General features: G+C 46.3%; 1 protein-coding gene across 1 annotated transcript in view; it reads right to left on the reverse strand.

Moving 5' to 3' along the window:
* Positions 1–3158: 3158 nt before the first annotated feature.
* LOC115147822 (ERC protein 2) overlaps positions 3159–13795 on the reverse strand; it is an 89967-nt gene continuing 79330 nt past the window's right edge. The window contains exons 15-24 of the mRNA XM_029690104.1: positions 10786–11074; positions 10026–10234; positions 9317–9449; positions 9010–9170; positions 8423–8570; positions 7933–8009; positions 7350–7419; positions 5191–5258; positions 4817–5022; positions 3159–4576 (exon numbers count right to left, since the gene is read on the reverse strand). Coding sequence (XP_029545964.1) covers positions 5232–5258; positions 7350–7419; positions 7933–8009; positions 8423–8570; positions 9010–9170; positions 9317–9449; positions 10026–10234; positions 10786–11074 — 1114 coding nt within the window. The 3' untranslated portion in view covers positions 3159–4576; positions 4817–5022; positions 5191–5231. The remainder of the gene's footprint in view (positions 4577–4816; positions 5023–5190; positions 5259–7349; positions 7420–7932; positions 8010–8422; positions 8571–9009; positions 9171–9316; positions 9450–10025; positions 10235–10785; positions 11075–13795) is intronic.

A 13795-nucleotide genomic window follows, 5' to 3' on the forward strand; every position in this document is an offset into this window, starting at 1 on the left:
AAACGTCTGGGGCAGTGGAGAGAGCCTCCTACAGTAGGTTTTAAAACACAGTATCCATGCTGAACAGAACATTCTCTCTCTTTCTCTCAGGGGGTTTCCTGCAACAGAGTGTTCTGATTATCTCACTCTCTTTCTTTGTCTCTTACACATACACATGCGCACACACCTACAGTACACATACACACGTATGCATGCGCGCACACACACACACACTTCTGACAGATTTACACGTGTAACACCCCAAAATTATGCTGCCTCTCTCATAACACTGCACAGGCTGTCTACTAGGGGGACACGATAGGTGAGGAGACACACACCACTCTCAAACACAACATCACACTGTCACGATGCAGAGTCAATTCATGTATGAGGACTGGAGCATCATGGTAAATAAGCTGACCGTTCACACAAGTAATCATTCAGCATGCTGGACACACATTTAACTTGTTCCTAAATCTTTACTGTACAGCAGAAAACAGTTACTATTACAAATAGTACAGTCCCAAACTGACATATTCAATAAGCCAAACTGATTAAAAAAAATGTAATCAAGAATAACTTAAATACAAAAAATTAACACGATTTTTAAGTAAAAAATAATAATCTGGCGTTGGTCACAGTGTTTTGTTTCATCCAAAGGTTTGCATTTTCAATATAATACAATAAATCAAATGCAACTTGTACACGACAAAGAAAGTGAATGTGTCTGCCTGTATTAGGCTTCTCATACTCTGAATCAGGTCTTTTGCTCCTTCGATTACTATTGGTGATGTCTGTTGGCCTTCAACTCCTGGGTCGTGTTCATTAGGCACCAAACAGAAGAAGAATGCGCTGAAACAGGGAAGGACTACTTGGACTTGTCCAATGAGAAACGCTCACTCATTTTCCGTTGGAAAACATTTTAAAACATTGCGTGCCCTAATGAACACAACCCTGGTGTATGTTAACTGATAGGCCATTGATGAATCCTTAACAGTTTGATTGCACATCAAGATCTCGCTCTGCATAGAGGACAGGAGATTCTCTCCAACCTTTCACTCTTAGTTGGCACATTACGTTAAAATCTGCATGCATCAGCACCATGAAGTGTTCCACGTTTTCTACCATGTTCTATATACCAGGTGCTGTATCTTCACTTCTCATTGTAGGAGAACCCCCTACTTCAAGTATTCAGTAGTAAATTACCTGAAAATTGAGGATTCTGAATCCGTTCCCCATGATGGTAAAGTGAGAGGTTCTTCACACCTCCATCCGTGTGCTCATCTGGATTGCCTTTCCTTACAGATCATTAGTACCAATCTCTGACATTGAAAACACAAACACAACATCCACACAACGTCTTTATTTTTTTCTTCAATTGGATTTAATCCGAACTGGTGATTGTTGGTCAATGGGAGGAGGAGTTGTGAGACAACTGTCCTGTCTGTATTCTGTGTTGAAGTTGACTCAGAGGTGACCATCGTATAGGGATCACTTCTGTTTGGATTCCAATGGAGGATGGGGCACTTTTCTACAACAGTCACGATATCAGCCACAAGGAGGGAAACACACACACACACGCACGCACGCACACACACACACACACACACACACACACACACACACCATGGAAGATGGAGGGGGGCAGGTGGTGGTGGGAGTGGGGGGGTGTAACAGTCTTGGATGTTTTCCCACTAGAAGGGTTTGTGTGGTTTTCTACACACTCAACTGTCACATATGTCACCACATCTGGGTACACCAGGACAACGGCATTGAAGACGACAACAAACAAACACACAACACAGAGACTGGCTGGACAATGCATCTGCAACGACAGAGTCACTCCAAACCTCCACTTTAACAAAGGTAGTGATAGTCCTCACTCACAAGTGCAAGTTTCTATCCGATGTGCTGCTCAAAATAGTCTCTTTGCTACTTTAGTGAGCTGCAAAAACAGGATGTCTTCCCCTCTGTGAGAAGACTAAGGTCTCACTCTAACCCAACGGTGTGTGTGTGTGTGTGTGTGTGTGTGTGTGTGTGTGTGTGTGTGTGTGTGTGTGTGTGTGTGTGTGTGTGTGTGTGTGTGTGTGTGTGTGTGTGTGTGTGTGTGTGTGTGTGTGTGTGTGTGTGTGAGAGAGAGTCTCTAAATACATTTCTCACACTGCAACAGGAATGTAACATTAGCTCTTCTAAATGAGAATGGAATCATTTTCTCACTCCTTTCATTTGGGCTGTGCCTCAAGGTTTCTTAGGCCAGACTATCCTTCATGACAACCACAGACAGGGAATGTTGCTTTCTGCTACTGAGTTTTTCTTGTAATGTACAAAACAGAGGAAAGTCACATACGTCACTCCACACACTGAATAAGGGATTTCTCTATCCTTTGGCCAGTTAAGAAAATTAAATAAAACATGTATTTTTATCCTCAATATTTTTTGTTATTGACAATATTCTGACCACACATAGACACACTCCATAGATCTTTCTGTCTCTCTCTCTCTCTATATATATATATATATTTTTTTTTGTTTTTATTATTATTTTTCTTTATATTTATATATATATATATATATCTTATGTATACGATATGAACGAGGCACAGGCCACCTTGTTGAGAAGGACAAAACGAGTCACTAGGTTTGGGTTAGCACAGTCTGCTGAAAGAGAAGAAGAAAGAAGAAAGGGGAGATGAAGAAGATGAGGAGGAGGAAGGAGGGAGTCAATGAGCAGGAGAGACGGCTCTAAAGGTAGGGCAGGAAATCTCCTGGGTGTCCATGGATGGCATCAAATACATCAAATCTATACCCTCCTTGCACCATTTCCTCAGAGTCTCTCCAGCTGATCCTATGTACAACACAGTCTTCTACAGTTTATAAGCACACCAGGTGTTGGGATCAACTCCCTATTGAATGACATGGATGTACAATGTCCAATGGCCGTGTCTCTCATCTGTTTCTCTGGTTGGACACCATGTTGTGTGAGCACCAGTGATCTAAAAGCACCATTAGAAGTATCCCTGCAACAGGGGAGGAGGAGGTGCATAGGTGCATATCACACTGATTGGTGTATGTTCTGAATAGACCATTCTGATTGGTACTCATGCTGCTTTAATACATCTAAACACGTTTTGATTGGTGCCCTTGTTTCATGACTGGATTCAAAGTGGCATTATTAGTTCTGACGTCTGCATAGATTGGAGTTCTGACTGCATCTGGTTATCAACTGAGGTAACAGGAGAGATACACAGATGGCAGCCCTAAGCCCAAAGGCCCTGCGACTCCCCCAGTACAGGGCCCTGCCCATAAGGCCATGCCAGACTGCACATGAATGGCACAGGGAAACCTTCAGTAGTCGAGGCAAGGCCCGTGGCTGCCCATTGGTCAGATAAGAGCTCTAGTGGCTGTTTTGTTCAGATAAGAGCTCTTCCTCTTCCTTGTTCTGATTCACTTTGCACAAAGCACTCATAGCCATGGTCAAGCACTGCAAATGAAACACACTCAACAGATTAAAAAATGTAAATAAGTAGCACAACTTCACTTTTAGAGACACAGCAAAGGAACTTCCTCTGAAATAGGTTAGTTGTTAACGCATATGTAAATGTGAACTAAAGCTGTAACTGTATGGCACTTCATTAAATATGTGGAAAGAGAGCAGGCTCTCTCTGACAAAGACAAAACAACAACAAAAAACATTGTAAAAGAAGCACTGTGAAGCTGCTGTGTTAGACTGTCAGTAGGGTGGAGACTACCAGGCAGGGGAGCCAATCACAGCCAGCCGGGGGTCAGCAGGGTCAGCAGCCAGTCAGGTGAACGAATCAGAGAAAGGACTGTTGATACAGAGGAACTAATCAGGTGAAAAGCTCAGATAAGCAAAGCAGGCGGAGACAGGATAGTGAACCAATTAGACGCAGGTTGGTGAGAACGGGGGAGCAAGCCAGGGCTGGGTTCAGTACATTTTTACATTCTGGAACATTCAATTGAACAGAAACAGTGCTGTACTGAATGACCAGTTAAAAACGGGGAGGGGTTGGGTTCTGGGTTGGGGAATGCTGTCAGCATGGCCACTGCCCTTTATAAACGTCACTCATTGCTTCAAGCCACACCCAGCCACACCCACCCAAACGGGAGGAAACGTACCTAGAAGTCTGTTCAAGAACGTACAAGAATGTTTTGGGGAAACGTTTTGTTCATTACAAACCGTTCCGCAAAGTAGCAAATGTTCAATTGAACTGAACGCACCTCACGTAAACAGGGCAGAGCCAGTCGTTAGATCTTAGCCAGGTGGGTGAGGGGTGCAGCTAGCCTTATGAGAGTGGGCGGGGCTCTGTAGGGACGTCAGGTGACAGACAGGTGAGCTGAGCATCTTGACAACTATACCAGAGTGTCTGTGTGAGTTTGGCTGTGTGAGCAGAACCACGGAGCTGAGACCAGACAGCTCAGATGTCTGTTTGTCTGTCTGTCTGAGTGGGACCCAGTCTGTCCAACCCAGTCTAACTTCACAGACCACACCTACGTGTCTGTAGGAAGTCTCCTCCTCCCCAGAGTCACTCTCAAAGAGCTGCAGCTGCCCCTCTTCACATGATGGCTCTTCAGTCACCTGTAAAAACACACGCAATAGTACAATCAGCAGTACGGTCGTTGCTGTCCGCTTACAGTGATTGCTGACTGAACACTAACATGTAACTCACAGTGCTTTATTCTACATCTATAAATGTATCCCGGTTGGAACATTCCTGGAATCAGGAAGGAATAAGCATTTCTGGAAAACCTGGGAATTTTGCAACCCTAAAGAGGACTCTCCAAATTAAGTTGGTCTGAATCTAGAAGTGGGTTGTACCTCAACTATCAGTCTCCTCGTCTGGCCTTCCCACCTGCATCATCCCTCCTCTCCACCTCCTCCTCCTCGGTATCCTCCTCAGTAAAAAAATAAAATAAAGGCCCCATTGAAGTGTAGATTGTGTGGTGGTAACAAAAAGTTGGTAGGTAGTCAATGTATTTCAGCATCATGGAATGGCTGTGCTCCTCCAATAGTAACTGTATCATCTACAAACGAGAGGGGGAGTGAGGTGGAGAGGGAGGGAGGGAGGGAGGGTTACTTATCAGTCTGCAAAACATTTTTTACCACAGCACACTCCTAACACCGAGAGAGAACAGAAGAGAAAAAAAGGAAGAGAAAGAGAAAAGGCAGGAAGTTGTTTCAAAACATCTCACCCCTCAGAACAACGTCAGAGCTTTGGTTGTCATGGACACGATTACGCCCAAATGCCCTCCTCGTCATCCTATCGGTGACAGTGTTATGTGGCCGGCAGAAAAGGTCAGCAGGAAGTGAAGAGAGTAGAAAGAAGTTAGTATAAGTCAAAGGTAAAAAAATATAAAAAATTAAAAAAATGTAAATAAAAAAAATAAAAATAATGAATGACGTGGAATGTGTGTTCCACGACGCGCCGGCAGTGCCCGGCCCGCACTCACAGGCTGTGCAGCCAGCAGCTAATACACAGGCAGGGTTCTAACCTGGCTGTCAGAGGAGAAGGTGTATCCTGTGCATCCTGCATTAGCTTTGTCTGTCAGGCTGCTGTGTCCTTCAGTGACTGACTCTCATTGGTGCTTCTGATGATGATGATCTCTCCCTGTCTGTCTCTGAATAAAAGCGCAGTAGCTGCATTCGACTGTGGTATTTTGGACGCAGCAATTGCAGAATAACTGCAGTTGAACAGCAGTTATACTGCGCTGTAAATGCAGTTAAACTGTAAAATTACTGCAGTAAAAAAATATATATACAGCACTCTAACTGCAGTTATACTGCTCTCTGACTGCAATATTCTTTTCGTAAGGGTGAATTACCATGAATTAAAAAAAAAATACAGAACAGTCTCAATAGCAAATTATTGCAGGATGTCCAAGGAGATGCAGTAACACATTTGCCACTAGAAACATCCAATGAAGTAGTTAACAGGTTTACTAGATAGATACAGTAGTTGCCTTGGTAACCAAACAAACAGACTTGCTAGTTTAGCAAACCAAACCATAAATCCACGCTTGCTATTATGAAAATCAAATTCCACAATGCCAATGTTTTTTTTTTTCATCAAATTCCACAATGCCAATAATGTTTTCAAACATAGAATATTTAAGTGATAATGCCCGAGAAGCCGGTGTTTGAAGGATATATGAAGGATATATTGGCACGGGTGTTGTTTGTCCCGATTTTATGTTACCAACATATTCAAATAATGGTTGACATGTTTTAATAAAAAATGTAATTCTGATGAATTTATTCATACTATTTCATCCTTCCACAAGATATATTGCAGAAACAAATCTAAGGTTGCTACCCAAGCCGGCTGGTCGTTGGTTCGGTTGCCAGAGACGCGACCAAGTCGTTCAGTCTTTTTGTTCTGTATCTATGGATGCGATTCAGTCGCTCGTTCTAAATGTTCCATTGCCATACTGGCTGGTAACGTTCTTGTCCATTAATTGAAAGCTAGCCAACAACGGCTAACTTACAGTCACGTCAAACAGTGCAGACAGAATAACAACAGTTGCTGCATTTGTTTAAGCTGTTTTAAGGTGACATTTATTTGGATACATCCTTAACAATGAGCTAATGAATCACAATTTCACCAAGCATAGAAAATATGCTCTCCCGTTAGGACACTGTTGTTCTGAAGAGTTAGCCAATAGCACAGCTAACACAATGAAAAGCTGGGAAGACTGCAAACTAGTTGCACTTCGTTGTAGCTTTTTTTCAATTCACATTTCTCTGTATATATATCCATGAAAATGATGCCAGCTGATTCATGATTTTGACTGGCTGAGAAATGCTTCCTGCCTCTCTCGTTCCGACTCCCAACCCCTACACGTTCATTACTATGGAACAGTTGGAGATCTAATTTGAATATTGAAACAGTAAGGTTTATACAAATCTCAGCCGTTGAAAACAAAATTTTTGTAAAAAAAATGTAAGATAATGTCTCGATGCTTTTTATAGTGGAGATTAAGTTTATAATTTCCCTACCTGATGAAATAGTGGATTGCGCAGTCAGAAGGAACAAAGTAAATACACATTTTAACGTCCTAGATTTTGCCAGTGGTAAATTGTGCAATAGACACTGGCTGGAATGCGCTTTTAACCAATCAGCATTCAGGATTAGACCCACCCGTTGTATAAGTAAGAATGAACTATAACCATTGAACTCTACCATGCTGATGTACCATGTGGTATAGGGAAATAATGCACAAAAGTACTTCACTACTGTATAGGGTGCCATTTGAGACACCGTGTAGATTTAGACGCACAATGCAACACACCACACCACAGAGAGGATAGTTCCAGGCCCTGATTGTAAACACAACAGAGGGAGACATCTGACCTGGTCGGGGGAGGGGCGATGGCCGGCATGGGGGGGTCCTCTGCCAGGCCCTGGTCCTCCGCGGTGGTGTGGGGGCGGGTGGCGGGGGTGCCCGCCGTGCTGTTGCGGGGCATGTGGAGGGTGGTGGGGGTGCTGCTGGGGATGTGGGTGCTGGGGGTGGGGGGCTTGCTGAGGGGGGCCGTGGGGGTGCTGCTGTGGATGCTGTTGTGGGTGCTGTTGGGGGTGCTGTTGTAGGTGGGGGTGCTGCTGCTGTGGTGGAGGCCCATGGGGGTGCTGTCCTGGGTGGGCGTGTTGTTGTTGTGGGTGTGGGTGCTGCGCTTGCTGCGGGTGCTGGGGCCGTGGTTGGTGTTGTTGGTGCTGAGGCGGGGGCTGTTGGGGATGCCCCTGTGGATGCTGCTGTGGATGAGGGGGGTACTGCTGTTGAGGCTGCTGGGGGTGCGGGTGTTGTTGGGGTGGGGGCTGGGGGTGCTGGGAGTGTGGGGCATGGGGGTATGGGGGCTGTTGCTGCTGCTGGGGGTTAGGAGGGTGCTGATACTGTGGCTGGGGGAGCTGAGCCTGCGGGCCCGGGTGGGGTTGCTGAGGTTGGGTGTGATGAGGAGGATGAGGGTGGTAATGGTCGTCTTCATAGTTGTCAGCAATCAGCTTCATCCTGCTCTGTGTCTGTGGTACAAAACACAAACATGTCAGTGCTACAATTTAACACGAGAGACCCAAACACTGACTTAGTCATTATGACTAGGAATTGATCTAGTTAGAAGGGAGAGAGTAGCAACTAAGTAGTTGAAATAAGGTTAGAACGGACCCTTGCTGCTATCGTGAGCAAGTCCTTCCTGCAAAATATACTTTTTGTATCTCCTGTATACATAAAGGCAGGGTTGGGGTCAATTCAAATTCAATTCAGTCAATTCAGGAAGATAACTGAAATTAAAATGTAAAATACTCTTCAATGAGAAAGAAAGGGAATTGGAATTTTAAATTTACTTACTGAATTGACTTAATTGAAATGGAATTGACAACAACCCTGAATAAAGGTTGAATACAAGGTCCACCTGCATTGTGTCTCCAGTTCTGACCTGCTGTTTGAGTTGGTGCATCAGTCTGTCCTTCTCCCTCTTCAGAGCCAAAACCTCTTCCTGGGTCTTCTTCTTCCCAGAGGCAGACAGCTCTAGCAGAGCGATGTTAGCGTCCTTCTCACTGATCGCTGCCAGCAGGGCTTGTTGCCTAAGGAGACAGAGGAAGAGTGAGAGAGTGAGCGAGAGCAACAGAGAGAGGGAGAGCGAGAGATAGAGAGAGGAAGGGAGAGAGAGAGAGAGAGAGAGAGAGAGAGAGAGAGGAAGGGAGAGGGAGAGAGAGAGAGAGAGAGAGGAAGGGAGTGAGAGAGAGAGAGGAAGAGCGAGGGAGAGAGAGAGAGGGAGAGCGAGAGAGAGAGAGGAAGGGAGAGAGAGGCAAAGACATGCCTCTTTCCACATCCAAAGATTGATCATGAGATGGTGTTTAAGCATTCACAAGGCCAAGCAAGTTCTGCTTTATATTCTTGTACTACATGAATGATTTGACCGCAGCCCCTCTTGAAAACACTGAATGAATATAACATGAATATGAAGAATATCAATAGTTTTCATTGCTCTGCTAATGTACAGTATGATTTCCTGTGACATACTTCATTTCCAGGATCTCCTCCAACTGTTTCCTGCGCTCCTGCCTCATGTTTGTCAGGTGACCGTCTCTCTCCTGCAGGGACTGCTGGGTAGACGAGAGGCGCTGCTTGGTGGCGTCCAGCTCCTGTCTAGTCCTCTCCAGGGTGTTCATCATCTCCTCCAGCTGATACACAAAGAGAGGATGTGATCTCTCTCTCTCTCTCTCTCTCTCTCTCTCTCTCTCTCCTACATGCACTACCTTGTTAAACTATGATGAGAAATCGTTCTCTTTCTGTCTCACACACACATACTATATATATATAAGCACACCTTTACATGCTGGCCTGAGTCCATGGTGTTGTCCTTTCGAGGATCCCCCATTATCTGACCAGGCTTCTTGTCCCCCTGGGGGCCTAGTTTGAGGTTGGGACCCCCCTTCTTAGTAACTTGCTCCTTGGCCTGCCTGGATGGAGTACCACAGAGGAGGTCAGAGTTCAACCCTCTACAGTCATACTACCCATCTTTGTACTGCACCACTACCAGGACTACCGATAACAATCGTTCCTGATTATGTCCCTTTGGGATGGGGAAACAACTTTTGAGGCATTACTAATACTTTGTCTACTGCACGTTGTCTGTAGATACAGTATAACACATGAACAAGACACACAGATAAATGAACAGCATAACACACATATAAATGTTAAATACAAGGTGACTGTGAGACTCATTAGAAACACGTAGAGACGGACACAACATACTACAGGAAACTCAGGTTAGACATACAGGTGCTGTAAATTACACTGACATTTTGATATAATATCGATGAAAAACATTCAGGAGACATACAGGAAATATAATACAGGAGACATAAATGAGACACAGATGAGACATAGACAAGTCCATGTTAATATGTTCAGAAATGACTCACAGGTTTAGGCAGCAAGAGTTAGAATGGGAGGGGGGTAGTTGCACCTCTCAGGTGGAGGTGGAGGGTGTTGGTGGGGGGGGGGCATGCCAAAAGGGGTTTGCTACTTACCTGGGAGCTAGGCTGCAGGCGGAGGAGAGAAAGAAGAGGAGGAGGAAGAGGAGGAAGGAGGGATACCACGACAAGAGGAAGCAGCAGTGCACACAGGAGACAGGAGGAAAAGAGGAGGAGAAGAGTAACAGAAACCATAGAAACGTTAGAATCATAACAGAAAAGAAGAACGACAACAGAGGACAGAACCAGAAGAGGTTGGAGTGTATTCAGAGACAGACAGGGAGAGATCATCATCATCAGAAGCACCAATGAGAGTCAGTCACTGAAGGACACAGCAGCCTGACAGACAAAGCTAATGCAGGATGCACAGGATACACCTTCTCCTCTGACAGCCAGGTTAGAACCCTGCCTGTGTATTAGCTGCTGGCTGCACAGCCTGTGAGTGTGGGCCGGGCATGCAGTTAGTCAGGACACCAGCCGGGCTAGAGAGAGGGGGAGCGAGCGGGGGTAGGCTAGGAGGAGGGAAGGGGACAGTAGTGCTAGAATAGCTAGACAGCAAGGCGGAGAGGAGCCCACGTGGGCAAGGCAGCAAGGGAACCAGTATAGGGTGCCATGGCAGACAGACAGACAGAGGGGACCAACCAACTGACTGACACCCCTGGGGACCAAACAAAACCAGACTCTGGGATGGTTGAGTAGAGGACATACAGACCCTACCTACTAAAGCAGCTCGCTCATTGAGCAGAGCACAGTTGACCTGGAGCACAGCAGCTCTAGTCATGCAGGCCAGGCTACTAGGCTGAGCACTAGCCTTTACATCTGGCACAGCAAGCTGGGCAGGGAGGTGGGCAGGGCAGGGGAGGGGAGAGAGCACGGCAGGGCCGGGCAGGGGAGAGGGCAGGGAGACCAGGGGAGAGGTCAGTGTAGAGAGGATGGGTTTCACTGTGAGTAGGAGGTTGGAGGTATTGAAGTATAAAGGGTGAGGGTGGTTGTGGGGGAGGATGAGGTGGCAGGCGGGCAGATGGGGAGTTGGAATGAGCAGGGGAAGCAGCGTGCTCATGGCAGGGGAAGGACACAGCTCTAAAGACCTTCCTGATGTACGCAAGCTACACCAAACAGCCAACACACAAAATAACACATAAAAAGGTGTGTGTGTGTGTGTGTGTGTGAGTGTGTGTGTGTGTGTGTGTGTGTGTGTGTGTGTGTGTGTGTGTGTGTGTGTGTGTGTGTGTGGTTATGGTATATGTGTAAGGTACATGTACAATATGTGCATTTTCTACAGTACAGATCCAATAATGGCATGATGTTGTAATGAGAGAGCTCATGTTAAAGGATGGGAACAGAGCATGTATAATTGAAAAGGAATACATATGTTATATATGTCAAAACTGACATATATGAGAAATATATGATGTTATTATGGCTTATATATGTACAATTGTATTTGTTTAATGTGTTTTTAAACATATGGACAAGTTCATTATTAGTACAATATACTGTATGTTTATGTTCATTCATACAGTACTACTGCAGATGATTGATTAGTTTGTGATATAGTTAGTTTAGTCATATACAGTGCCGTCAGAAAGTATTCACACCCCTTTACTTTTTCAAATTGTGTTGTGTTACAGCCTGAATTTAAAATGGATTAAATGGCGTTTTGTTGTCACTGGCCTACACCCAACACCACATAATGTCAAAGTGGAATTATGCTTTTCAACATTTTTACAACTTAATTAACCCCTTTGTTATGGCAAGCCTAAATAAGTTCAGGAGTAAAAATGTGCTCAATAAGTCACAATAAGTTGCATGGACTCACTCTGTGTGCAAAAATAGTGTTGAACATGATTTTTGAATGACCTCATCTGTGGACCACTTACATACAATTATCTGTAAGGTCCCTCAGTCGAGCATTTCATTTCAAACACAAATTCAACCACAAAGACCAGGGAGGTTTTCCAATGTCTTGAAGAATGCACAGTGACACCAAAACGTTGGTGATTTACTCAATAAATTACTGGGAGTTTATATATATAGAGTGTGCGACTCTTTATTTTTATAGCTTATTCGCCGTTAGTCAGCACCTCTACATAAAATAATTTTCTCTGGCTGTGCGCCAGCTCATTTTTTATATTTGAGCATTCAATTTCAAACACAGATTCAACCACAAAGACCAGGGAGGTTTTCCAATGCCTCGCAAAGAAGGGCACCTATTGGTAGATGGGTAAAAAAAAAAGTAAACATTGAATATCCCTTTGAGCATGGTGAAGATATTAACTACACTTTTGATGGTGTATCAATACACCCAGTCAGTACAAAGATACAGGCATCTGTGACGATCGTCAAAAGGAGTAGACCAAGGTGCAGCGTGGTAAGTGCTCATATTTTTTTATTGTAACTCAGAACACTAAATCAAAATAATAAACAATGAAAAACGAACATCCCGTTCTGCAGGCTTACTGAGCTGTACAAAAACAAGATCCCACACTGAAGGAGGGAAAAAGGGCTGCCTAAGTATGATTCCCAATCAGAGACAACGATAGACAGCTGCCTCTGAGTAGGAACCATACTCGGTTCAATCAAAGGAAAAAGGAACATAGAAATATAACACATAGACTGCCCACCCCACGCCCTGACCTAACAGAATAGAGAAATAAACTGTCTCTCTCAGGTCAGGGCGTGACAGTACCCCCCCCAAAGGTGCGGACTCCCGGCCGCAAACCTGAACCTATAGGGGAGGGTCCGGGTGGGCATCTACCTATGGTGGCGGTTCCGGTACGGGACGTAGCCCCCACTCCGCCCGCTGATCCTTCTGCTTTTGTGCCACCGGACCGTGGATCGCCGCCGGAGGCTCTGGGCCGCGGACCGCCGCCGGAGGCTCTGGGCCGCGGAGCGCCGCCGGAGGCTCTGGGCCGCGGAGCGCCGCCGGAGGCTCTGGGCCGCGGAGCGCCGCCGGAGGCTCTGGACTGCGGAGCGCCGTTAAAGACTCTGCTTTCCACCAGATACTGGACTGCGGAACGTCTCAGCAGGTTCCGGACTGCGGGCCGTCTCAGGAGGTTCCGGACTGCGGGCCGTCTCAGGAGGTTCCGGACTGCGGGCCGTCTCAGGAGGTTCCGGACTGTGGGCCGTCTCAGGAGGTTCCGGACAGGGGACCATCACTGCAGGCTCCATGCCATGGATCATCACTGCAGGCTCCGTGCCATGGAACACCACTGGAGGCTTTGTGCCATGCATCATCACTGGAGGCTCCGGGCCATGGATCATCACTGGAGGCTTCGTGCCATGGATCATCTCTACAGGCTTCAGGCCATGGATCATCCCTACAGGCTTCTTGCCATGGATTATCACTGGAGGCTCCCGGGCCATGGATTATCACTGGAGGCTTCGTGCCATGGATCATCACTACAGGCTCCGGGCCATAGATCATCACTGGAGGCTTCGTGCCATGGATCATCACTGGAGGCTTCGGACCATGGATCATCACTGGAGGCTTCTTACGTGGAGCCGGAACAGGTCTCACCGGACTAGGGAACGTCGCTGGAGGCTCCGGACTGGGGGACGTCACCGGAAGGTCTGGACTGGGAACTGTCGCCGGAAGTTCTGGACTGGGAACTGTTGCTGGAAGCTCTGGACTGGGAACTGTCGCCGGAAGCTCTGGACTGGGAAGGCGCACTGGAGGCCTGATGCGTGCGGCTGGCACAGATGGCGCCAGACTGGTGACACGCACCTCAGGGCGAGTGCGAGGAGCAGGAACAGGACACACCGGACTGGGCAGGCGCACTAGAGACCTGATGTGTGGGGCTGGCACAGGTGGCGCCAGACTGGTG

This window comes from Salmo trutta, chromosome 14 (assembly GCF_901001165.1).
Source record: "Salmo trutta chromosome 14, fSalTru1.1, whole genome shotgun sequence".
In the NCBI taxonomy this organism is placed as follows: Eukaryota; Metazoa; Chordata; class Actinopteri; order Salmoniformes; family Salmonidae; genus Salmo; species Salmo trutta.